At 45.7% G+C, this 26,835-nt stretch overlaps 1 protein-coding gene across 1 annotated transcript in view; it reads right to left on the minus strand.

Moving 5' to 3' along the window:
- LOC115125341 (RNA binding protein fox-1 homolog 3-like) overlaps positions 1-26,835 on the minus strand; it is a 143,781-nt gene that overhangs the window by 69,751 nt on the left and 47,195 nt on the right. The window contains exons 3-4 of the mRNA XM_065002665.1: positions 12,388-12,441; positions 618-678 (exon numbers count right to left, since the gene is read on the minus strand). Of these exons, the coding sequence (XP_064858737.1) occupies positions 618-678; positions 12,388-12,441 (115 nt within the window). The remainder of the gene's footprint in view (positions 1-617; positions 679-12,387; positions 12,442-26,835) is intronic.

Below are 26,835 nucleotides of genomic sequence, written 5' to 3' on the forward strand. Positions count from 1 at the left end.
GGAGCAGGGAGGAGGTGAAGGAAGAGGATGGAGTAGGGAGGAGGTGAAGGAAGAGGAGGGAGTAGGGAGGACGTGAAGAAAGAGGGAGTAGGGAGGAGGTGAAGAAAGAGGGAGTAGGGAGGAGGTGAAGGAAGAGGAGGGAGTAGGGAGGAGGTGAAGGAAGAGGAGGGAGTAGGGAGGAGGTGAAGAAAGACGGAGTAGGGAGGAGGTGAAGAAAGACGGAGTAGGGAGGAGGTGAAGGAAGAGGAGGGAGTAGGGAGGAGGTGAAGGAAGAGGGAGTAGTGAGGAGGTGAAGGAAGAGGAGGGAGTAGGGAGGAGGTGAAGAAAGAGGGAGTAGGGAGGAGGTGAAGGAAGAGGAGGGAGTAGGGAGGAGGTGAAGAAAGAGGAGGGAGTAGGGAGGAGGTGAAGAAAGAGGTGGGAGTAGGGAGGAGGTGAATGAAGAGGAGGGAGTAGGGAGGAGGTGAAGGAAGAGGAGGGAGTAGGGAGGAGGTGAAGAAAGAGGGAGTAGGGAGGAGGTGAAAGAAGAGGAGGGAGTAGGGAGGAGGTGAAGGAAGAGGAGGGAGTAGGGAGGAGGTGAAAGAGGAGGGAGTAGGGAGCAGGATAAGGGGAGCTCTTACCATTCGTGTATGGGTTTGCCACCTTTTTGTTTGTCATAACTCTTGCTGTTGCGTTGTTAACCTGTGTTCAGATAGAGTTTAGACAGTTAGAGAGAACACACAAATTCATACACACACACACACACACACACACACACACACACACACACACACACACACACACACACACACACACACACACACACACAGATTACACTGTAGACAGTCAGTGAGGCTAAACTGCATATTGGAGCTTCATTTTTGTTATATAGTTATACTATAGTTATAGCAAAACAATACCTAATAACATAACAATACAGATTAATACAGTGCCTTCAGAAATACAGTGCCTTCACACTCGTTGGCTTTTCCCACATTTTGTTGTGGAACAGCCTGAATTTTACATGGATTATATTGAGATTCTTTGTCACTGACCTACACACAATATCTCACAATGTCAAAGTAGAATTATGTTTCGACTACCTCATCTCCGTACCCCACAGATACAATTATCCCTTAGTCGAGCAGTGAATTTCAAACACAGGTTCAAACACAAGACCAGTGAGGTTTTCCAATGCCTCGCAAAGAAGGGCACCTATTGGGTAAAACAAAACAAAGCAGACATTGAATATCCCTTTGAGCATGGTGAAGTTATTAATTACACTTCGGATGGTGTATCAATACTCCCAGTCACATCAAAGATACATGTATCTTTCCTAACTCAGTTGCCGGAGAGGAAGGAAACCGCTCAGGGATTTCACCATGAGGTCAATGGAGACTTGAAAACAGTTACAGAGATGAATGGCTGTGATGGGAGAAAACTGAGGATGCATCAACAACATTGTAGTTACTCCACAATACAAACCTAAATGAGATAGTGAAGCCTTTATAGAATAAACATATTCCAAAACATGCTTCCTCTTTGCAATAATGCACTAACGAAAACTGCAAAAAATGTGTCAAAGAGATTGACTTAATGTCCTGAATACAAAGCGTTGTGTTTGGGGCAACAGAACAGCACCATTCTTCATATTTTCAAGCATGGTGGTGGCTGCATCATGTTTGGGTATGCTTGTCATCGCCAAGGACTATCAAAGTTCTTTAGGATAATAAGGAACGAAATAGAGCTGAGCACAAGCAAAATCCTATTGGAAACCTGGTTCAGACTGCTTTCTAACAGACACTGGGAGATGAGTTCACCTTTCAGCAAATCTACACTGGAGTTGCTTATCAAGACGACATTTAATATTCCTGAGTGACCTAGTTACAGTTTTGACTTAAAGCAGCTTGAAAATCGATGGCAAGATTTGTAAATAGCTGCCCAACAACCAACTTGACAGAGCTTGAAGAATTTTATAAAGAATAATGTACACATATTATACAATCCAGGTGTTGAAAGCTCTTAGAGACTCACAGCTATAATCGCTGCCAAAGGGGATTTAAACATGTATTTACTCTGGGGGGTTGAACACTTTTACAAAGGGGATTTAAACATGTATTTACTCTGGGGGGTTGAACACTTTTACAAAGGGGATTTAAACATGTATTTACTCTGGGGGGTTGAACACTTTTACAAAGGAGATTTAAACATGTATTTACTCTGGGGGGTTGAACACTTTTACAAAGGGGATTTAAACATGTATTTACTCTGGGGGGTTGAACACTTTTACAAAGGGGATTTAAACATGTATTTACTCTGGGGGGTTGAACACTTTTACAAAGGAGATTTAAACATGTATTTACTCTGGGGGGTTGAACACTTTTACAAAGGAGATTTAAACATGTATTTACTCTGGGGGGTTGAACACTTTTACAAAGGAGATTTAAACATGTATTTACTCTGGGGGGTTGAACACTTTTACAAAGGGGATTTAAACATGTATTTACTCTGGGGGTTGAACACTTTTACAAAGGAGATTTAAACGTGTATTTACTCTGGGGGTTGAACACTTTTACAAAGGGGATTTAAACATGTATTTACTCTGGGGGTTGAACACTTTTACAAAGGGATTTAAACATGTATTTACTCTGGGGGTTGAACACTTTTACAAAGGAGATTTAAACATGTATTTACTCTGGGGGTTGAACACTTTTACAAAGGGGATTTAAACATGTATTACTCTGGGGGTTGAACACTTTTACAAAGGGATTTAAACATGTATTTACTCTACAAAGGGGGTTGAACATGTATTTACTTTTACAAAGGAGATTTAAACATGTATTTACTCTGGGGGTTGAACACTTTTACAAAGGAGATTTAAACATGTATTTACTCTGGGGGGTTGAACACTTTTACAAAGGAGATTTAAACATGTATTTACTCTGGGGGGTTGAACACTTTTACAAAGGAGATTTAAACATGTATTTACTCTGGGGGTTGAACACTTTTACAAAGGGATTTAAACATGTATTTACTCTGGGGGTTGAACACTTTTACAAAGGGATTTAAACATGTATTTACTCTGGGGGTTGAACACTTTTACAAAGGATTTAAACATGTATTTACTCTGGGGGTTGAACACTTTTACAAAGGGATTTAAACATGTATTTACTCTGGGGGGTTGAACACTTTTACAAAGGGGATTTAAACATGTATTTACTCTGGGGGTTGAACACTTTTACAAAGGGATTTAAACATGTATTTACTCTGGGGGTTGAACACTTTTACAAAGGGGATTTAAACATGTATTTACTCTGGGGGGTTGAACACTTTTACAAAGGGGATTTAAACATGTATTTACTCTGGGGGGTTGAACACTTTTACAAAGGGGATTTAAACATGTATTTACTCTGGGGGGTTGAACACTTTTACAAAGGGGATTTAAACATGTATTTACTCTGGGGGGTTGAACACTTTTACAAAGGGGATTTAAACATGTATTTACTCTGGGGGGTTGAACACTTTTACAAAGGGGATTTAAACATGTATTTACTCTGGGGGGTTGAACACTTTTACAAAGGGGATTTAAACATGTATTTACTCTGGGGGGTTGAACACTTTTACATTGGAATATTTTCTGTAGATCATTGACAAAAAAAGACATTTAAATCAATTTGAATCCCACCTGGTAACGCACCAAGAAGTGGAACAAGTGAGTACTTTCTGAAGGCACTGTATATCACCAGCATCAGATGAACAGAAAGCAAACGTTCAAACCACCTTGGTGAAGGGAACCACCTTGTTCTTATAAACCTAATGAGCCAGAATCCATTTTCTACAAACATCTCTATCAATCGCTTAGGGCCTCTCACTCTAAACAGAAATAAAATCATCTCTCCCTCTGAGGTTGCTGAAGTAAAAAACAGCTCTCCGTATCAACCAGCCCCTGGCAGCGTCGAGTTGAGTTTAGTATGTTTTCCTAACCCACTGTGTTAGCATTTCCCTTGGCCGCTAATTACAGCTAATGGCTTTCATATCCAATAGACCAGCAGGTCAGATCTTGAGGCTACGCTAATGCTACACTAGCCTGTGTCTGATGTGATGTATGGGCCCAGGTATTATTTAGATATTTACATACAGTTGAAGTCAGAAGTTTACGTACACTTAGGTTGGAGTCATTAAAACTTGTTTTTCAACCACTCCACTAATTTCTTGTTAACAAACTATAGATTTGGCATGTCGTGTAGGACATCTACTTTGTGCATGACACAAGTCATTTTTCCTACAATTGTTTACAGACAGATTATTTCACTTATAATTTACTGTTTCACAATTCCACTGGGTCAGAAGTTTACATACACTAAGTTGACTGTGCCTTTAAACAGCTTGGAAAATTCCAGAAAATGCTGTCATGGCTTTAGAAGCTTCTAATAGGCTAATTGACATAATTTGAGTCAATTTGAGGTGTACCTGTGGATGTATTTCAAGACCTATCTTCAAATTCAGTGCCTCTTTGCTTGACATTATGGGAAAATCAAAGGAAATCAGCCAAGACCTCAGAAAATAAATGGTAGACCTCCACAAGTCTGGTTCATCCTTGGAATCAATTTCCAAACGCCTGATGGTGCCACATTCATCTGTAAAAACAATAGTACGCAAGTATAAACACCATGGGATCACGCAGCCACTCAGGAAGGAGACGCGTTCTGTCTCCTAGAGATTAACGTACTTTGGTGCTAAAAGTGCAAATCAATCACAGAACAACAGCAAAGGACCTTGTGAAGATGCTGGAGGAAACAGGTACAAAAGTATCTATATCCACAGTAAAACGAGTCCGAAATCGACATAACCTGAAAGGCCCCTCAGCAAGGAAGAAGCAACTGCTCCAAAACCACCATAAAAACGTCAGACTACAATTTGCAACTGCACATGGGGACAAAGATCGTACTTTTTGGAGAAATGTCCTCTGGTCTGATGAAAGAATAATAGAACTGTTTGGCCATAATGACCATCTTTATGTTTGGAGGAATAATGGGGAGGCTTGCAAACCGAAGAACACCATCCCAACCGTGAAGCACGGGGGTGGCAGCATCATGTTGTGGGGGTGCTTTGCTGCAGGAGGGACTGGTGACTTCACAAAATAGATGGCTTCATGAGGGAGAAAAATTATGTGGATATATTGAAGCAACATCTCAAGACATCAGTCAGGACGTTTGTGGAAGGCTACCTAAAACGTTTGACCCAAGTTAAACAATTTAAGCTACTAAATACTAATTTTGTGTATTTAAACTTCTGACCCACTGGGTAGTGATGAAAGAAATAAAAGCTGAAATAAATAATTCTCTCTACTATTATTCTCATATTTCACATTCTTATAAGAAAGTGGTGATCCTAACTGACCAAACACAGGGAATTTTTTTACTATGATTAATTGTCAGTAATTGTTAAAAACTAAGTTTGAATGTATTTGACTAAGGTGTATGTAAACTTCCGACTTCAACTGTATTTTACCTTAACAATAGGGGTTGCAGGTAGCCTAGTGGTTAAGACTGTTGGGCCAATAACTGCAAGGTTGCTGGTTTGAATCCCAGGGCCAGCAAAGTGGGAATAAATGTGCTGTTCTGCCCTTGATCAAATCAGTTAATCCACAACAACTGCTCCCCATGCACCTCTCTGATTCAGAGGGGTTAAATGACTCCTGCACCTCTCTGATTCAGAGGGGTTAAATGACTCCTGCACCTCTCTGATTCAGAGGGGTTAAATGACTCCTGCACCTCTCTGATTCAGAGGGGTTAAATGACTCCTGCACCTCTCTGATTCAGAGGGGTTTTGTTAAATGACTCATGCACCTCTCTGATTCAGAGGGGTTGGGTTAAATGACTCCTGCACCTCTCTGATTCAGAGGGGTTGGGTTAAATGACTCCTGCACCTCTCTGATTCAGAGGGGTTGGGTTAAATGACTCCAGCACCTCTCTGATTGAAAGGGGTTGGGTTAAATGACTCCAGCAACTCTCTGATTCAGAGGGGTTGGGTTAAATGACTCCTGCACCTCTCTGATTCAGAGGGGTTTTGTTAAATGACTCCTGCAACTCTCTGATTCAGAGGGGTTTGGTTAAATGACTCATGCACCTCTCTGATTCAGAGGGGTTGGGTTAAATGACTCCTGCACCTCTCTGATTCAGAGGGGTTGGGTTAAATGACTCCTGCCCCTCTCTGATTCAGAGGGGTTGGGTTAAATGACTCCAGCACCTCTCTGATTCAAAGGGGTTGGGTTAAATGACTCCAGCAACTCTCTGATTCAGAGGGGTTGGGTTAAATGACTCCTGCACCTCTCTGATTCAGAGGAGTTTTGTTAAATGACTCCTGCACCTCTCTGATTCAGAGGGGTTTTGTTAAATGACTCCTGCAACTCTCTGATTCAGAGGGGTTTGGTTAAATGACTCATGCACCTCTCTGATTCAGAGGGGTTGGGTTAAATGACTCCTGCACCTCTCTGATTCAGAGGGGTTTTGTTAAATGACTCATGCACCTCTCTGATTCAGAGGGGTTGGGTTAAATGACTCATGCACCTCTCTGATTCAGAGGGGTTGGGTTAAATTACTCCTGCACCTCTCTGATTCAGAGGGGTTGGGTTAAATGACTCCTGCACCTCTCTGATTCAGAGGGGTTGGGTTAAATGACTCCTGCACCTCTCTGATTCAGAGGGGTTAAATGGCTCTTGCAACTCTCTGATTCAGAGGGGTTGGGTTAAATGACTCCTGCACCTCTCTGATTCAGAGGGGTTAAATGGCTCTTGCAACTCTCTGATTCAGAGGGGTTGGGTTAAATGACTCCGGCACCTCTCTGATTCAGAGGGGTTGGGTTAAATGACTCCGGCACCTCTCTGATTCAGAGGGGTTAAATGACTCCTGCATCTCTCTGATTCAGAGGGGTTAAATGACTCCGGCACCTCTCTGATTCAGAGGGGTTAAATGGCTCTTGCAACTCTCTGATTCAGAGGGGTTGGGTTAAATGACTCCGGCACCTCTCTGATTCAGAGGGGTTAAATGAATCCTGCATCTCTCTGATTCAGAGGGGTTAAATGACTCCTGCACCTCTCTGATTCAGAGGGGTTGGGTTAAATGACTCCGGCACCTCTCTGATTCAGAGGGGTTAAATGACTCCTGCATCTCTCTGATTCAGAGGGGTTAAATGACTCCTGCACCTCTCTGATTCAGAGGGCTTAAATGACTCCTGCATTGCTCTGATTCAGAGGGGTTAAATGACTCCTGCACCTCTCTGATTCAGAGGGGTTAAATGACTCCTGCATCTCTCTGATTCAGAGGGGTTAAATGGCTCTTGCAACTCTCTGATTCAGAGGGGTTGGGTTAAATGACTCCGGCACCTCTCTGATTCAGAGGGGTTAAATGAATCCTGCATCTCTCTGATTCAGAGGGGTTAAATGACTCCGGCACCTCTCTGATTCAGAGGGGTTAAATGGCTCTTGCAACTCTCTGATTCAGAGGGGTTGGGTTAAATGACTCCGGCACCTCTCTGATTCAGAGGGGTTAAATGAATCCTGCATCTCTCTGATTCAGAGGGGTTAAATGACTCCTGCATCTCTCTGATTCAGAGGGGTTAAATGACTCCTGCACCTCTCTGATTCAGAGGGGTTAAATGACTCCTGCATTGCTCTGATTCAGAGGGGTTAAATGACTCCTGCACCTCTCTGATTCAGAGGGGTTAAATGACTCCGGCACCTCTCTGATTCAGAGGGGTTAAATGACTCCTGCATCTCTCTGATTCAGAGGGGTTAAATGGCTCTTGCAACTCTCTGATTCAGAGGGGTTGGGTTAAATGACTCCGGCACCTCTCTGATTGAGAGGGGTTAAATGACTTCTGCACCTCTCTGATTCAGAGGGGTTAAATGGCTCTTGCAACTCTCTGATTCAGAGGGGTTAAATGACTCCTACATCTCTCTGATTCAGAGGGGTTCAATGGCTCTTGCAACTCTCTGATTCAGAGGGGTTAAATGACTCCTGCATCTCTCTGATTCAGAGGGGTTAAATGGCTCTTGCAACTCTCTGATTCAGAGGGGTTAAATGTGGAAGACACATTTCGGTTGTGTAACGGACTAGGTTTCCCCTTAATGGGGACGGAGGAACGGCAGACATGGCGAAAACACCCTGAGAAAGATGGAAAATACATCTATATGTTTCTGCCCTGGGATGTCTGATACAAGCGCGGGGGTTTTGGATAAACAAGTGGGATTTAAAGCAATGCTGGCAGCACTTTGGTAACCAGTGATTGAGTTAATTTAAACATGTATTTGCGGACAGGGCACAGAAGTGATTCAGAGACGGAAAGAGCGCGTGTATATATGTACTTAGAAAAGCACGAGTGAGGACTTCAAACTGGCACATACATCAAGCTGAGGTCTGTTGGGATCAAACCTGGAACTGAGTGTTCTGTTCCTTAAGTATCAAACACACTCTGATCTGAACTGATACACATGCCCCTAAACACACACACACACACACACACACACACACACACACACACACACACACACACACACACACACACACACACACACCCACACACACACACACACACACACACATGCAGAGGAGATATAAAAACACATGCACTCGCACACACTCACACACACATACATACATACACACACTTACGGCTCAGAGTTCAGCATTCAGCATGCAGCGATCAAGGTGCATCAGGCAGAGGGATAGAGGGATGGTGGAGGAGGAGAAGAGAGGGGGATGGCAGGCAGGCATCGCCAGGCAGAGGGAGAGAGAGAACGGGGTAGGGAGGAAGGGGGAAAGAAGGCACCTCTATTTTGCGTCCCTCTACGATTGAACCATTTAGTTTCTCACGTGCACGGTCCGCATCGGCACTCGTTTCAAATGTTACAAACCCAAAACCCTGGGATCACCAGCAACGGAGAGGAACAGGAGAGAGAGGGGGGAAAAAGGGGACGAAATAAGAGAGAGAGAGAGAGAGAGAAAGTGACAGAGAGAGAGAGAGAGAGAGAGAGAAAGTGACAGAGAGAGAGAGAGAGAGAGAGAGAGAGAGAGAGAAAGTGACAGAGAGAGAAAGTGACAGAGAGAGACAGAGAGAGAGAAAGTGACAGAGAGAGACAGAGAGAGAGAGAGAGAGAGAGAGAGAGAGAGAGAGAGAGAGAGAGAGAGAGAGAGAGAGAGAGAGAGAAAGTGACAGAGAGAGAGAGAGAGAGAGAGAGAGAGAGAGAGAGAGAGAGAGAGAGAGGAAACCGTAAGAATAAAGGGGATGAAATAATAGAGAAAGGGAAAGAGGAGAGAGAAAACACACAGTAGAAGATAAGCATCAGGGAGAGTGAGGGACATATTCAGCAGACGAAAGAGAAATGTGAGCAGGTTTAGTGAAACTCAAAGTACACACAGTCAGAGTTGAGCTGGAGAGGAGAGGGATAACTAAACACTGAATTCAGAAACACAACCTGATCCTCTCCAACTGTGTGTGTGTCCTAGAGAAAAATTTACGTGTTTGTGAGAGTCTCATCTTTCCACAAGGGAGTCATATTTGTGTGTCTCCCAAACTGTTTGGATGCTACAGACGGAAGTTGGCAGATCGGCCTGTACCGACATCAGACGAGTCTCAATACACTTGTGTGGGTCGTAGAGCCAAACAGAGCTCGTGTTCTTGGGAGTCTCATCTTTCCATAGAGGGGTCATAATAGTCTGTTAGGCCAAACCGGACGGTTTGACAAACACTATATCTCTGTGACCTCTCACCTCCGATGCGGGAGTGCGACATAGGAGGATGTGGTGGATTCAGATCCATCCAATGCATAATAACAGATATCTCTAGCTTAAACTGACAGATCTTTATGGGGATTTTTTTATTATGCTAACTACATTTCAGCGGGGGAGCGAACATCAACCTCAGGCGGTTAGATTTGTCTGCTGGTAAAAAGCATGTTGGGGAATTAACTGGGTCTGTGTGGGATGCCATAAGACGAGGCCGGTAAACAGCATATTGGACAAGACAAGCCTCCAGTCCTCACAGTCCTTTAGACATTGTGTTTATCCTAATACCTATATGGGCACTGGTCAGTAGCGTGCTATCGAGGGAATAGTGTGCCATTTTGGAACCCGGACTGGATACCCTGTAAATCCCGTGTTACTAAGGTCCTGGACACCCTATACATCCTGTGTTACTAAGACCCTGGACACCCTATACATCCTGTGTTACTAAGACCCTGGACACCCTATACATCATGTGTTACTAAGGCCCTGGACACCCTATACATCCTGTGTTACTAAGACCCTGGACACCCTATAAATCCTGTGTTACTAAGACCCTGGACACCCTATACATCCTGTGTTACTAAGACCCTGGACACCCTATATATCCTGTGTTACTAAGACCCTGGACACCCTATACATCCTGTGTTACTAAGACCCTGGACACCCTATACATCCTGTGTTACTAAGACCCTGGACACCCTATACATCCTGTGTTACTAAGACCCTGGACACCCTATACATCCTGTGTTACTAAGACCCTGGACACCCTATACATCCTGTGTTACTAAGGTCCTGGACACCCTATATATCCTGTGTTACTAAGACCCTGGACACCCTATACATCCTGTGTTACTAAGGTCCTGGACACCCTATACATCCTGTGTTACTAAGACCCTGGACACCCTATACATCCTGTGTTACTAAGACCCTGGACACCCTATACATCCTGTGTTACTAAGACCCTGGACACCCTATACATCCTGTGTTACTAAGGTCCTGGACACCCTATACAGCCTGTGTTACTAAGACCCTGGACACCCTATACATCCTGTGTTACTAAGACCCTGGACACCCTATACATCCTGTGTTACTAAGACCCTGGACACCCTATACATCCTGTGTTACTAAGACCCTGGACACCCTATACATCCTGTGTTACTAAGACCCTGACCCCACCCTATACATCCTGTGTTACTAAGACCCTGGACACCCTATACATCCTGTGTTACTAAGACCCTGGACACCCTATACATCCTGTGTTACTAAGACCCTGGACACCCTATACATCCTGTGTTACAAAGACCCTGGACACCCTATACATCCTGTGTTACTAAGACCCTGGACACCCTATACATCCTGTGTTACTAAGACCCTGGACACCCTATACATCCTGTCTTACTAAGACCCTGGACACCCTATACATCCTGTGTTACTAAGACCCTGGACACCCTATACATCCTGTGTTACTAAGACCCTGTACACCCTATACATCCTGTGTTACTAAGACCCTGGGCACCCTATACATCCTGTGTTACTAAGACCCTGGACACCCTATACATCCTGTGTTACTAAGACCCTGGACACCCTATACATCCTGTGTTACTAAGACCCTGGACACCCTATACATCCTGTGTTACTAAGACCCTGGACACCCTATACATCCTGTGTTACTAAGACCCTGGACACCCTATACATCCTGTGTTACTAAGACCCTGGACACCCTATACATCCTGTGTTACTAAGACCCTGGACACCCTATACATCCTGTGTTACTAAGACCCTGTACACCCTATACATCCTGTGTTACTAAGACCCTGGGCACCCTATACATCCTGTGTTACTAAGACCCTGGACACCCTATACATCCTGTGTTACTAAGACCCTGGACACCCTATACATCCTGTGTTACTAAGACCCTGGACACCCTATACATCCTGTGTTACTAAGACCCTGGACACTGTATACGGACGTTTCTCACCGCGGCGTGATCATATGCATATTAGGGATCCTATAGACTTTACTGTTTGATGCAAATAACAAGCCTGTCCTTTAGGGGAAAATACAACAAAGTACATCTCTCTCTCTGTGTCTCTCTGTCTGTCTCTCTCTGTCTGTCTCTCTCCATCTCTCTCTGTACCATGGAGCGGTAAGGAGGTGAGATGTGAGTACTACTGTACCATGGACCGTGAGTCAGAAACCAGTTTCAGTGTGGTACTGCAAACTATGTCACAATGTATGGCATGCAGGTACATTAGGGAGCATAGCCTGGAGGCAGATGAGCCAGAGACAGGCTAGTAATTACTACACTGCGGAGGTAGGGACCTGTGGAGAGATGGATGTAGAAGGAAAGAGAGAGAGAGAGAGAGAGAGAGAGAGAGAGAGAGAGAGAGAGAGAGAGAGAGAGAGAGAGTGAAAGGTAAAGTAGAGAGAGAGAGAGTGAAAGGTAGAGTAGAGAGAGCGAGAGAGAGAGAGAGAAAGGTAGAGTAGAGAGAGCGAGAGAGAGAGAGAGAGAGAAAGGTAGAGTAGAGAGAGAGAGAGAGAGAGAGAGAGAGAGAGAGAGAGAGAGAGAGAGAGAGAGAGAGAGAGAGAGAGAGAGAGAGAGAGAGAGAGAAAGAGAGAGACTTACCTTGGAGCCTCGCTCGTTAAAAATGATCTCCACATCTAAAATCTTCCCAAATTGCTGCAGAGAGAGAAAGTGAGAAAGGGAGAGAAAGGGGTAGAGGAGAGAGAAAGGGGTAGAGGAGAGAAATAGGAGAGAGAAAGTGGTAGAGGAGAGAAATAGGAGAGAGAAAGGGGTAGAGGAGAGAAATAGGAGAGAGAAAGGGGTAGAGGAGAGAAATAGGAGAGAGAAAGGGGTAGAGGAGAGAAATAGGAGAGAGAAAGTGAGAAAGGGACAGAAAGAGGTAGAGGTTGAAATAGGAGAGAGAAAGTGAGAAAGGGAGAGAAAGGGGTAGAGGAGAGAAATAGGAGAGAGAAAGGGGTAGAGGAGAGAAATAGGAGAGAGAAAGGGGTAGAGGAGAGAAATAGGAGAGAGAAAGTGGTAGAGGAGAGAAAGGGGTAGAGGAGAGAAATAGGAGAGAGAAAGGGGTAGAGGAGAGAGAAAGGGGTAGAGGAGAGAAAGGGGTAGAGGAGAGAAATAGGAGAGAGAAAGGGGTAGAGGAGAGAGAAAGGGGTAGAGGAGAGAAATAGGAGAGAGAAAGGGGTAGAGGAGAGAAATGGGTAGAGGAGAGAAATAGGAGAGAGAAAGGGGTAGAGGAGAGAGAAAGGGGTAGAGGAGAGAAATAGGAGAGAGAAAGGGGTAGAGGAGAGAAAGGGGTAGAGAGAGAGAAAGGGGTAGAGGAGAGAAATAGGAGAGAGAAAGGTAGAGGAGAGAAATAGGAGAGAGAAAGGGGGAGAGAGAAGGGGTAGAGGAGAGAAAAGGGGTAGAGGAGAGAAAGGGGTAGAGGAGAGAGAAAGGGGTAGAGGAGAGAGAAAGGGGTAGAGGAGAGAGGAGAGAGAAAGGGGTAGGAGAGAGAAAGGGGTAGAGGAGAGAAATAGAGGAGAGAGAAAGGGGTAGAGGAGAGAAAGGGGAGAGGAGAGAAATAGGAGAGAGAAAGGGTAGAGGAGAGAAATAGGAGAGAGAGAGAAAGGGGTAGAGGAGAGAAATAGGAGAGAGAAAGGGGTAGAGGAGAGGAGAGAGAAAGGGGTAGAGGAGAGAAATAGAGAGAGAGAAAGGGGTAGAGGAGAGAAATAGGAGAGAGAAAGGGGTAGAGGAGAGAAAGAGGAGAGAGAAAGGTCAGAGGAGAGAGAGAGAGTAGAGGAGAGAGAAAGGGGTAGAGGAGAGAAATAGGAGAGAGAAAGGGGTAGAGGAGAGAAAGGAGAGAGAAATGGGAGAGGAAGAAATAGAGGAGAGAGAAAGGGGTAGAGGAGAGAAATAGGGAGAGAGAAAGGGGTAGAGGAGAGAGAAAGGGGTAGAGGAGAGAAATAGGAGAGAGAAAGAGGTAGAGGAGAGAGAAAGGGGTAGAGGAGAGAAATAGGGAGAGAAAGGGGTAGAGGAGAGAAATAGAGGAGAGAAAGGGGTAGAGGAGAGAAATAGGAGAGAGAAATGGGGAGGAGAGAAAGGAGGTAGAGAGAGAGAGAGGAAAGGTAGAGGGAGAGAAATAGGAGAGAGAAAGGGGCAGAGGAGAGAAATAGGAGAGAGAAAGGGGTAGAGAGAGAGAAAGAGAGGAGAGAGAAAGGGGTAGAGGAGAGAAATAGGAGAGAGAAAGGGGTAGAGGAGAGAAAAGAGGAGAGAAAAGGAGAGGTAGAGGAGAGAGAAAGGGGTAGAGGGAGAGAAATAGGAGAGAGAGAAAGGGGTAGAGGAGAGAAATAGGAGAGAGAAAGGGGTAGAGGAGAGAAATAGGAGAGAGAAATGGGTAGAGAGAGAAATAGGAGAGAAAGTAAAGGGGAGAGGAGAGAAATAGGAGGGAGAAAGGGGTATAGGAGAGAAAGGGGTAGAGGAGAGAAATAGGAGAGAGAAAGGGGAGAGAGGAGAGAGAAAGGGGGTAGAGGAGAGAAATAGGAGAGAGAAAGGGTAGAGGAGAGAAATAGGAGAGAGAAAGGGGTAGAGGAGAGAAATAGGAGAGAGAAAGGGGTAGAGGAGAGAAAGGGGTGGTAGAGGGGAGAGAGGAGAGAAATAGAGAGAGAGAGAAAGGGGTAGAGGAGAGAAAATAGGAGAGAGAAAGGGGTAGAGGAGAGAGAAAGGGGTGAGGAGAGAAAGGGGTAGAGGAGAGAGAAAGGGGTAGAGGAGAGAGAAAGGGGTAGAGGAGAGAGAAAGGGGTAGAGGAGAGAGAAAGGGGTAGAGGAGAGAGAAAGGGGTAGAGGAGAGAAATAGGAGAGAGAAAGGGGTAGAGGAGAGAGAGGAGAAGAAAGGAGAGAGGAGAGAGAGAAAGGGGTAGAGGAGAGAGAAAGGGGTAGAGGAGAGAGAAAGGGGAGAGGAAAGGGGTAGAGGAGAGAAAGGGGTAGAGGAGAGAGAAAGGGTAGAGGAGAGAAATAGGAGAGAGAAAGGAGAGGAGAGAAAAGAGGAGAGAGAAAGGGTAGAGGAGAGAAATAGGAGAGAGAAAGGGAGAGGAGAGAGAAAAGAGAGAGAAAGGGGTAGAGGAGAGAGAAAGGGGTAGAGGAGAGAAAAGGAGAGAGAAAGGTGGTAGAGGGAGAGAGGAGAGAGAAAGGGGTAGAGGAGAGAGAAAAAGGGAGAGGAAAGGGGAGAGGAGAGAGAAAGGGTAGAGGAGAGAGAAAAGGGGGTAGAGGAGAGAGAAAGGGGTAGAGGAGAGAGAAAGGGGAGGAGAGAAAAAGGAGGAGAGAGAAAGGGGTAGAGGAGAGAGAAAGGGGAGAGGAGAGAGAAAGGGGAAAGAGGAGAGAGAAAGGGGTAGAGGAGAGAGAAAGGGGTAGAGGAGAGAGAAAGAGGAGAGAGAAAGGGGTAGAGGAGAGAAAGGGGTAGAGGAGAGAAAAGGAGAGAGAAATAGAGGAGAGAGAGAAAGGGGTAGAGGAGAGAGAAAGGGAGAGGAGAGAGAAAGGGGTAGAGGAGAGAGAAAGGGGTAGAGGAGAGAAAGGGGTAGGAGAGAGAAAGGGGTAGAGAGGAGAGAAATAGGAGAGAAAGGGGTAGAGAGAAAGGGGTAGAGGAGAGAGAAAGGGGGTAGAGGAGAGAAAGGAGGTAGAGAAAAGAGAGAAAGGGGTAGAGGAGAGAGAAAGGGGCAGAGGAGAGAGAGAAAGAGGAGAGAGAGAAAGGGGTAGAGGGAGAGAGAAAGGGGAGGAGAGAGAAAGGGGTAGAGGAGAGAGAAAGGGGTAGAGGGAGAGAAATAGGAGAGAGAAAGGGGTAGAGGAGAGAAAGGGGTAGAGGAGAGGAAAGAGAGAAAGGGGTAGAGGGGAGAAATAGAGAGAGAGAAAGGGGTAGAGGAGAGAGAAAGGGGTAGGAGAGAAATAGAGAGAGAAAGGGGTAGAGGAGAGAGAAAGGGGTAGAGGAGAGAGAAAGGGTAGAGGAGAGAGAAAGGGGTAGAGGAGAGAGAAAGGGGAAAGGGGTAGAGGAGAGAAAGAGGAAAAGGAGAGAGAAAGGGGTAGAGGAGAGAAATAGGTAGAGAGAAAGGGGGAGAGAGAAAGGGTAGAGGGAGAGAAGAGAGAGAAAGGGGTAGAGAGAGAGGAGAGAGAAAGGAGAGAGAAAGGGGTAGAGGAGAGGAGAGAAAGGGTAGAGGAGAGAGAAAGGAGAGAGAAAGAGGGTAGAGAGAGAGAAAAGAGGAGAGAGAAAGGGGTAGAAAGGGAGAGAGAAAGGAGAGAGAAAGGGGTAGAGAGAGAAAGGGTAGAGGGAGAGAGGAGAGAGAAAGGGGTAGAGGAGAGAGGAGAGAGAAAGGGGTAGAGAGAGAGAGAAAGGGGTAGAGGAGAGAGAAAGGGGTAGAGGAGAGAGAAGGGAGAGAGAAAGGGGTAGAGGAGAGAGAAAGGGGTAGAGGAGAGAGAAAGGGTAGAGGAGAGAGAAAGGGTAGAGGAGAGAGAAAGGGGTAGAGGAGAGAAATAGGAGAGAGAAAGGGGTAGAGGAGAGAAATAGAGGAGAGATAAAGGGGTAGAGGGAGAGGAGAAAGGGGTAGAGGAGAGAGAAAGGGGTAGAGGGAGAGAGAGAGAAAAGGGTAGAGAGAGAGAAAGGGGTAGAAAGAGAGAGAAAGAGAGAGAAAGGGGTAGAGGAGAGAGAAATAGGAGAGAGAAAGGGGTAGAGGAGAGGATAGAGAGAGAAAGGGGTAGAGGGAGAGGAGAGAGAAAGGGGTAGAGGAGAGAGAAAGGGGTAGAGGAGAGAGAAAGGGGTAGAGGAGAGAGAAAGGGGTAGAGGAGAGAGAAAGGGGTAGAGGAGAGAAATAGGAGAGAGAAAGGGGTAGAGGAGAGAAATAGGAGAGATAAAGTGGTAGAGGGGAGAAATAGGAGAGAGAAAGGGGTAGAGGAGAGAGAAAGGGGTAGAGGAGAGAAATAGGAGAGAGAAAGAGGTAGAGGAGAGAGAAAGGGGTAGAGGAGAGAGAAAGGGGTAGAGGAGAGAGAAAGGGGTAGAGGAGAGAAATAGGAGAGAGAAAGGGGTAGAGGAGAGAAAAGGGGTAGAGGAGAGAGAAAGGGAGAGGAGAGAGAGAGAAAAGGGGTAGAGGAGAGAGAAAGGGGTAGAGGAGAGAGAAAAGGGGTAGAGGGAGAGAGAAAGGGGTAGAGAGAGGAGAGAAAGGGGTAGAGGAGAGAGAAAGGGGTAGAGGAGAGAGAAAGGGGTAGAGGAGAGAAAGGGTTAGAGGAGAGAAAGGCAGAGGAGAGAGAAAGGGGTAGAGGAGAGAGAAAGGGGTAGAGGAGAGAGAGAAGGGGAGGAGAGAGAGGAGAGAGAAAGGGGTAGAGGAGAGAGAAAGGGGAGAAAAGAGAGAGGAGAGAAAGGGGTAGAGGAGAGAGAGAAAGGGGTAGAGGAGAGAGAAAGGGGTAGAGGAGAGAGAAAGGGGTAGGAGAGGGAGGGGAGAAAGGGGTAGAGGAGAGAGAAAGGGGTAGAGGAGAGGGGTAGAGGAGGAGAGAGGAGAGAGAGAGAAAGGGGAGAGGAGAAGGGGTAGAGGGAGAGAGAAAGGGGTAGAGGAGAGAGAAAGGGGTAGAGGAGAGAGAAAGGGGTAGAGGAGAGAGAAAGGGGTAGAGGGAGAGAAAGGGGTAGAGGAGAGAGAAAGGGGTAGAGGAGAGAGAAAGGGGTAGAGGAGAGAGAAAGGGGTAGAGGAGAGAGAAAGGGTTAGAGAGGAGAAAGGGGTAGAGGAGAGAGAAAGGGGTAGAGGAGAGAGAAAGGGGTAGAGGAGAGAGAAGGGGGTAGAGGAGAGAGAGGAGAGAGAAAGGGGTAGAGGAGAGAGAAAGGGGTAGAGGAGAGAGAAAGGGGTAGAGAGAGAGAGGGGAGAGGAGAGGAAGGGGGTAGAGAGAGAGAGAAGGGGTAGAGGAGAGAGAAAGGGGTAGAGGAGAGAGAAAGGGGTAGAGGAGAGAGAAAGGGGTAGAGGAGAGAGAAAGGAGAGAGAAAGGGGTAGAGGAGAGAGAAAGGGGTAGAGGAGAGAGAGAGGGGTAGAGGAGAGAGAAAGGGGTAGAGAGAGAGAGAAAGGGGTAGAGAGAGAGAAAGGGGTAGAGGAGAGAGAAAGGGGTAGAGGAGAGAAATAGGAGGAGAGAGAAAGGGGTAGAGGAGAGAGAAAGGGGTAGAGAGAGAGAGAAAGGGGTAGAGGAGAGAGAAAGGGGTAGAGGAGAGAGAAAGGGGTAGGAGAGAGAAAGGGGTAGAGAGAGAGAAGAGGGGTAGAGGAGAGAAAGGGGTAGGAGAGAGAAAGGGGTAGAGGGAGAGAGAAAGGGGTAGAGGAGAGAGAAAGGGGTAGAGGAGAGAGAAAGGGGTAGAGAGAAAGAGAGGAGAGAGAAAGGGGAGGAGAGGAGAGAGAAAGGGGTAGAGGAGAGAGAAAGGGGTAGAGGAGAGAGAAAGGGGTAGAGGAGAGAGAAAGGGTAGAGGAGAGAGAAAGGGGTAGAGGAGAGAAAGGGTAGAGGAGAGAGAAAGGGGTAGAGGAGAGAGAAAGGGGTAGAGAGAGAGAGAAAGGGGAGAGAGAGAGAGGGGTAGAGGAGGAGAAAGGGGTAGAGAGAGAGAGAAAGGGGTAGAGGAGAGAGAAAGGGGTAGAGGAGAGAGAAAGGGGTAGAGGAGAGAGAAAGGGGTAGAGGGAGAGAAATAGGGGAGAGGAAGGGTAGAGGAGAGAGAAAGGGGTAGAGGAGAGAGAAAGGGGTAGAGGAGAGAGAAAAAGGGAGAGAGAAAGGAGAGAGAAAGGGGTAGAGGAGAGAGAAAGGGGTAGAGGAGAGAGAAAGGGGTAGAGGAGAGAGAAAGGGGTAGAGGAGAGAGAAAGGGGTAGAGGAGAGAAAGGGGTAGAGGAGAGAGAAAAGGGAGTAGAGGAGAAAGGGTAGAGGAGAGAGAAAGGGGTAGAGGAGAGAGAAAGGGGTAGAGGAGAGAGAAAGGGGTAGAGAGAGAGAGAAAGGGGTAGAGGAGAGAGAAAGGGGTAGAGGAGAGAGAAAGGGGAGAGGAGAGAGGGTAGAGGAGAGAAAGGGTAGAGGAGAGAAAGTAGGGTAGAGGAGAGAGAAAGGGGTAGAGGAGAGAGAAAGGGGTAGAGGAGAGAGAAAGGGGTAGAGGAGAGAGAAAGGGGTAGAGGAGAGAGAAAGGGGTAGAGGAGAGAGAAAGGGGTAGAGGAGAGAGAAAGGGGTAGAGGAGAGAGAAAGGGGTAGAGGAGAGAGAAGGGGTAGAGGAGAGAAAGGGGTAGAGGAGAGAGAAAGGGGTAGAGGAGAGAGAAAGGGGTAGAGGAGAGAGAAAGGGGTAGAGGAGAGAGAAAGGGGTAGAGGAGAGAGAAAGGGGTAGAGGAGAGAGAAAGGGGTAGAGGAGAGAGAAAGGGGTAGAGGAGAGAGAAAGGGGTAGAGGGAGAGAAAAGGGGTAGAGGAGAGAGAAAGGGGTAGAGGAGAGAGAAAGGGGTAGAGAGAGAGAAAGGGGGTAGAGGAGAGAGAGAGAGAAGAGGGAGAGGAGAGAGAAAGGGGTAGAGGAGAGAAAGGGGTAGAGGGAGAGAGAAAGGGGTAGAGGAGAGAGAGAAAGGGGTAGAGGAGAGAGAAAGGGTAGAGGAGAGAGAAAGGGGTAGAGGAGGAGAGAAAGGGAGGGAAAGGGGTAGAGGAGAGAGAAAGGGGTAGAGGAGAGAGAAAGGGTAGAGGGAGAGAGAAAGGGTAGAGGAGAGAGAAAGGGGTAGAGGAGAGAAAGGGGTAGAGGAGAGAGAAAGGGGTAGAGGAGAGAGAAAGGGGTAGAGGAGAGAGAAAGGGGTAGAGGAGAGAGAAAGGGGTAGAGGAGAGAGAGAAAGGGGTAGAGGAGAGAGAAGGGGGTAGAGGAGAGAGAGAAAGGGGTAGAGGAGAGAAGGGGGTAGAGGAGAGAGAAAGGGGTAGAGGGAGAGGGGAGAGAGAAAGGGGTAGAGGAGAGAGAGGAGAGAGAAAGGGGTAGAGGAGAGAGAAAGGGGGAGGAGAGGAAAGAGAGAAGGGGAGAGGAGAGAGAAAGGGGTAGAGGAGAGAGAAAAAGAGGAGAGAGAAAGGGGTAGAGGAGAGGTAGAGGAGAGAAAGGGGTAGAGAGGAGAGAGAAAGGGGTAGAGGAGAGAGAAGGGGTAGAGAGAGAGAAAGGGTAGAGGAGAGAGAAAGGGGTAGAGGAGAGAGAAAGGGGTAGAGGAGAGAGAAAGGGGTAGAGGAGAGAGAAAGGGGTAGAGAGAGAGAGGAGAGAGAAAAGGGGTAGAGGAGAGAGAAAGGGGTAGAGGAGAGAGAAAGGGGTAGAGGAGAGAGAAGGGGGTAGAGAGAGAGAAAGGGGAAGAGGAGAGAGAAGGGGAGAGAGAGAGAAAGGGGTAGAGGAGAGAGAAAGGGGTAGAGAGAGAGAAAGGGGAGAGGAGAGAGAGAAGGGGTAGAGGAGAGAGAGAGAAAGGGGGTAGAGGAGAGAAGGGGTAGAGGAGAGAGAAAGGGGTAGAGGAGAGAGAAAGGGGAGAGGAGAGAGAAAGGGGTAGAGAGGAGAGAAAGGGGGTAGAGGGAGAGAGAAAGGGGTAGAGGAGGAGAAAGGGGTAGAGGAGAGAGAAAGGGGTAGAGGAGAGAGAAAGGGGTAGAGGAGAGAGAAGGGGGTAGAGGAGAGAGAAAGGGGTAGAGGAGAGAGGGGGTAGAGGAGAGAGAAAGGGGTAGAGGGAGAGAGAGGGGTAGAGGAGAGAGAAAGGGGTAGAGGAGAGAGAAAGGGGTAGAGGAGAGAGAAGGGGTAGAGGAGAGAGAAAGGGGTAGAGGAGAGAGAAAGGGGTAGAGGAGAGAGAAAGGGGTAGAGGAGAGAGAAAGGGGTAGAGGTGAGAGAAAGTGGTAGAGGAGAGAGAAAGGGGTAGAGGAGAGAGAAAGGGGTAGAGGAGAGAGAAAGGGGTAGAGGAGAGAGAAAGGGGAATTAATTAGAACATGCCACATTTGGCAAGAGTTGTGACCAATTGTTTGGCACACTCCAAAATGGAATCCCTTTCACAGTGAACCCAAAGGCTAACAGCACTATACACCTCAAAACATCCATCCCTCTGAATGAACAAACTGCTCTCCTCTGCTAACAATGACAATAATTAAATAGCCTTTCACTTTTAAACACTGTGTTTCTTTCCCTCTGTCTCTCGTAATAAGAAATACACTCATTCGACGTTCTGGTTCAGGCTGGAAAGAAGATGAAATGTGAGCTATAGTGTTAATGTGTTAGTGGCAGTGTGTACATCTGTATACTATAGAAAAGCTCTCAGCACCAGTCGTCTTCATTTCATGACAGTCATCCTCTAGTTTTCCATCCACCTTTCTTTCTCTCTCTCTCTCTCTCTCTCTCTCGTTGTGTCTCTCTCTCTCTCTCTCTCTCTCTCTCTCTCTCTCTCTCTCTCTCTCTCTCTCTCTCTCTCTCTCTCTCTCTCTCTCTCTCTCTCTCTCTCCCCTCCTGATAAAAACCTATAGAAACCTATTTTTAGCTGCGACAAGAACCCTTTACCAATTAAAAAAAGAGAGAGGCAATGGGAAAGGAGGAGTGGGGGAGTGGAAGAATGGAGGGAATGGCCCATCAAGGCTAATGATAAACCATACATTTGTTTATTATCTGTGGTGATGAATAGCACGGTCGTAATTAGCTGTCATATTGGTCATCATCTCGCCTTATCGCTGGGTGGTTGCCGAGCGGATCCTATAGGCCGTTATCTGATCACACTTCTAATGGCCCTGATTGGCTCAATACCTCGTCAGAGACGGGGGTCTTGGCCACTCCCTTTTCCAGTCAGCTCTCTAAGGCTGGGGGTGGCGATGTGGAAAGGTTCAATGAGCTGATACTACATAAGGAAAAGGTCCACTGCTCAACCAACTCTAACCCAACTCTAACCCTAACCCTAACCCTAACCCAACTCTAACCCAAATCTAACCCAACTCTAACTCTAACCCTAACCCAACTCTGACCCAACTCTAACCCAACTCTAACTCTAACTCTAACCCAACTCTAACTCTAACTCTAACCCAACTCTAAACCAACTCTAACTCTAACCCAACTCTAACCCTAACCCAACCCTAACCCAACTCTAACCCTAACTCTATCCCAACTCTAACTCTAACCCAACTCTAACCCAACTCTAACCCTAACTCTAACTCTAACCCAACTCTAACCCTAACCCAACTCTAACCCAACTCTAACCCTAACCCAACTCTAACCCAACTCTAACCCAACTCTAAGTCTAACTCTAACCCCAACTCTAACCCAACTCTAAATCTAACTCTAACCCAACTCTAACCCAACTCTAACTAACGCTAACCCAACTCTAACCCAACTCTAACCCTAACTCTAACTCTAACCCAACTCTAACTCTAACCCAACTCTAACCCTAACCCAACTCTAACCCAACTCTAACTCTAACCCAACTCTAACTCTAACCCAACTCTAACTCTAACCCAACTCTAACTCTAACCCAACTCTAACTCTAACCCAACTCTAACCCTAACTCTAACTCTAACCCAACTCTAACTCTAACCCAACTCTAACCCTAACCCAACTCTAACCCTAACTCTAACCCAACTCTAACTCTAACCCAACTCTAACCAAACTCTAACTCTAACCCAACTCTAACCCAACTCTAACCCAACTCTAAATCTAACTCTAACCCAACTCTAACCCAACTCTAACCCAACTCTAAATCTAACTCTAACCCAACTCTAACCCAACTCTAACTAACGCTAACCCAACTCTAACCCAACTCTAACTCAAACTCTAACTCTAACCCAACTCTAACTCTAACCCAACTCTAACTCTAACCCAACTCTAACCCTAACCCAACTCTAACCCTAACCCTAACTCTAACCTAACTCTAACCCAACTCTAACCAAACTCTAACTCTAACCCAACTCTAACCCAACTCTAACCCAACTCTAAATCTAACTCTAACCCAACTCTAACCCAACTCTAACCCAACTCTAAATCTAACTCTAACCCAACTCTAACCCAACTCTAACTAACGCTAACCCAACTCTAACCCAACTCTAACTCAAACTCTAACTCTAACCCAACTCTAACTCTAACCCAACTCTAACTCTAACCCAACTCTAACTCTAACCCAACTCTAACTCTAACCCAACTCTAACCCAACTCTAACTCTAACCCAACTCTAACTCTAACCCAACTCTAACCTAACTCTAACCCAACTCTAACCCTAACCCAACTCTAACCCAACTCTAACCCTAACCCAACTCTAACCCAACTCTAACCCAACTCTAAGTCTAACTCTAACCCCAACTCTAACCCAACTCTCTAACTCTAACCCAACTCTAACCCAACTCTAACTCTAACCCAACTCTAACCTAACTCTAACCCTAACTCTAACCTAACCCAACTCTAACTCTAACTCTAACTCTAACTCTAACCCAACTCTAACCCAACTCTAACTCTAACCCAACTCTAACTCTAACCCAACTCTAACTCTAACCCAACTCTAACTCTAACCCAACTCTAACTCTAACCCAACTCTAACCCTAACTCTAACTCTAACCCAACTCTAACTCTAACCCAACTCTAACCCTAACCCAACTCTAACCCTAACTCTAACCCAACTCTAACTCTAACCCAACTCTAACCAAACTCTAACTCTAACTCCAACTCTAACTCAACTCTAACCCAACTCTAAATCTAACTCTAACCCAACTCTAACCCAACTCTAACCCAACTCTAAATCTAACTCTAACCCAACTCTAACCCAACTCTAACTCTAACCTAACCTAACTCTAACTCTAACTCTAACCCAACTCTAACCTAACTCTAACTCTAACCCAACTCTCTAACTCTAACCCAACTCTAACTCTAACTCTAACTCTAACTCTAACCCAACTCTAACCAACTCTAACTCTAACCCAACTCTAACTCTAACCCAACTCTAACCCAACTCTAACCCTAACCCAACTCTAACCCAACTCTAACCCAATTCTAAGTCTAACTCTAACCCCAACTCTAACCCAACTCTAAATCTAACTCTAACCCAACTCTAACAACTCAACTCTAACTAACGCTAACTCTAACTCTAACCCAACTCTAACCCTAACTAACTCTAACCCAACTCTAACTCTAACCCAACTCTAACCTAACTCAACTCTAACCCTAACTCTAACCCAACTCTAACTCCAACTCTAACTCTAACCCAACTCTAACCCTAACCCAACTCTAACCCTAACTCTAACCCAACTCTAACTCTAACCCAACTCTAACCCAACTCTAACTCTAACCTAACTCTAACCCAACTCTAACCCAACTCTAAATCTAACTCTAACCCAACTCTAACCCAACTCTAACCCAACTCTAACTCTAACTCTAACCCAACTCTAACCAACTCTAACTCAAACTCTAACCCAACTCTAACTCTAACTCTAACTCTAACCCAACTCTAACTAACTCTAACTCTAAACCAACTCTAACCCTAACTCTAACCCAACTCTAACTCTAACCCAACTCTAACTCTAACTCTAACTCTAACTCTAACTCTAACTCTAACCCAACTCTAACCCAACTCTAACTTTAACTCTAACCCAACTCTAACCCAACTCTAACTTTAACTCTAAACTCTAACCCAACTCTAACTCTAACTCCAACTCTAACTCTAACCCAACTCTAACCTAACTCTAACTCTAACTCTAACCCAACTCTAACCCAACTCTAACCCAACTCTAACTCTAACTCTAACCCAACTCTAACCCAACTCTAACTTTAACTCTAACCCAACTCTAACCCAACTCTAACTCTAACTCAACTCTAACTCTAACCCTAACTCTAACCCAACTCTAACTCTAACCTAACTCTAACTCTAACCCAACTCTAACTCTAACTCTAACTCTCCAACTCTAACCCAACTCTAACCCAACTCTAACTCTAACTCTAACCTAACTCTAACTCTAACCCAACTCTAACTCTAACTCCAACTCTAACTCTAACTCTAACTCTAACTCTAACTCTACGCAACTCTAACTAACTCTAACCCAACTCTAACCCAACTCTAACCCAACTCTAACTCTAACTCTAACTCTAACCCAACTCTAACCCAACTCTAACCCAACTCTAACTCTAACTCTAACCCAACTCTAACCCAACTCTAACCCTAACTCTAACCTAACTCTAACCCAACTCTAACTAACTCAACTCTAACCCAACCTAACTCTAACCCAACTCTAACCCAACTCTAACTCTAACCCAACTCTAACTCCAACTCTAACTTTAACTCTAACCCAACTCTAACTCTAACTCTAACTTTAACTCTAACCCAACTCTAAGTCTAACTCTAACCCAACTCTAACCCAACTCTAACTCTAACTCTAACTCTAACCCAACTCTAACTCTAACTCCAACTCTAACCCTAACTCTAACTCTAACCTAACTCTAACCCAACTCTAACTCTAACCCAACTCTAACTCTAACTCTAACTCTAACCCAACTCTAACCAACTCTAACTCTAACCCAACTCTAACTCTAACTCTAACTCCAACTCCAACTCTAACCCAACTCTAACTCTAATCTAACTCTAACCCAACTCTAACCCAACTCTAACTCTAACTCCAACTCTAACCCAACTCTAACTCCAACTCTAAACTCTAAATCTAACTCTAACCCAACTCTAACTAACTCTAACCCAACTCTAACCCAAACTCTAACTCTAACTCTAACTCTAACCCAACTCTAACCCAACTCTAACTCTAACTCTAACCCAACTCTAACCTAACTCTAACCCAACTCTAACCCCTAACCCAACTCTAACCCAACTCTAACCCAACTCTAAGTCTAACTCTAACCCCAACTCTAACCCAACTCTAACTTTAACTCTAACCCAACTCTAACCCAACTCTAACTCTAAACCAACTCTAACTCTAACCCAACTCTAACTCTAACCCAACTCTAACCTAACTCTAACCCAACTCTAACCCTAACCCAACTCTAACCCAACTCTAACCCAACTCTAAGTCTAACTCTAACCCCAACTCTAACCCAACTCTAACTTTAACTCTAACCCAACTCTAACCCAACTCTAACTCTAAACCAACTCTAACTCTAACCCAACTCTAACTCTAACCCAACTCTAACCCAACTCTAACCCTAACTCTAACTCTAACCCAACTCTAACCCTAACCCAACTCTAACCCTAACTCTAACCCAACTCTAACTCTAACCCAACTCTAACCCAACTCTAACTCTAACCCAACTCTAACCCAACTCTAACCCAACTCTAAATCTAACTCTAACCCAACTCTAACTAACGCTAACCCAACTCTAACTCAAACTCTAACTCTAACCCAACTCTAACTCTAACTCTAACTCTAACCCAACTCTAACCTAACTCTAACCCAACTCTAACCCTAACCCAACTCTAACCCAACTCTAACCCTAACTCTAACCCCAACTCTAACCCAACTCTAACTTTAACTCTAACCCAACTCTAACCCAACTCTAACCCAACTCTAACTCTAACCCAACTCTAACCCAACTCTAACCCTAACCCAACTCTAACCCAACTCTAACTCTAACCCAACTATAACTCCAACTCTAACTTTAACTCTAACCCAACTCTAAGTCTAACTCTAACCCCAACTCTAACCCAACTCTAACCCGACTCTAACCCAACTCTAACCTAACTCTAACTCTAACCCAACTCTAACTCTAACCCAACTCTAACCCAACTCCAACCCAACTCTAACTCTAACCCAACTCTAACCCAACTCTAACCCAACTCTAACCCAACTCTAACTCTAACCCAACTCTAACTCTAACCCAACTCTAACCCAACTCTAACCCAAGTCGAACCCAACTCTATCCCAACTCTAACCCAACTCCAACCCAACTCTAACTCTAACCCAACTCTAACCCAAGTCTAACCCAACTCCAACCCAACTCTAACTCTAACCCAACTCTAACCCAACTCTAACTCTAACCCAACTCTAACTCTAACCCAACTCTAACCCAACTCTAACTCTAACCCAACTCCAACTCTAACTCTAACTCTAACCCAACTCTAACCCAAGTCTAACCCAAGTCTAACCCAACTCT

Source organism: Oncorhynchus nerka, linkage group LG16 (genome assembly GCF_034236695.1).
Source record: "Oncorhynchus nerka isolate Pitt River linkage group LG16, Oner_Uvic_2.0, whole genome shotgun sequence".
Taxonomy (NCBI): Eukaryota; Metazoa; Chordata; class Actinopteri; order Salmoniformes; family Salmonidae; genus Oncorhynchus; species Oncorhynchus nerka.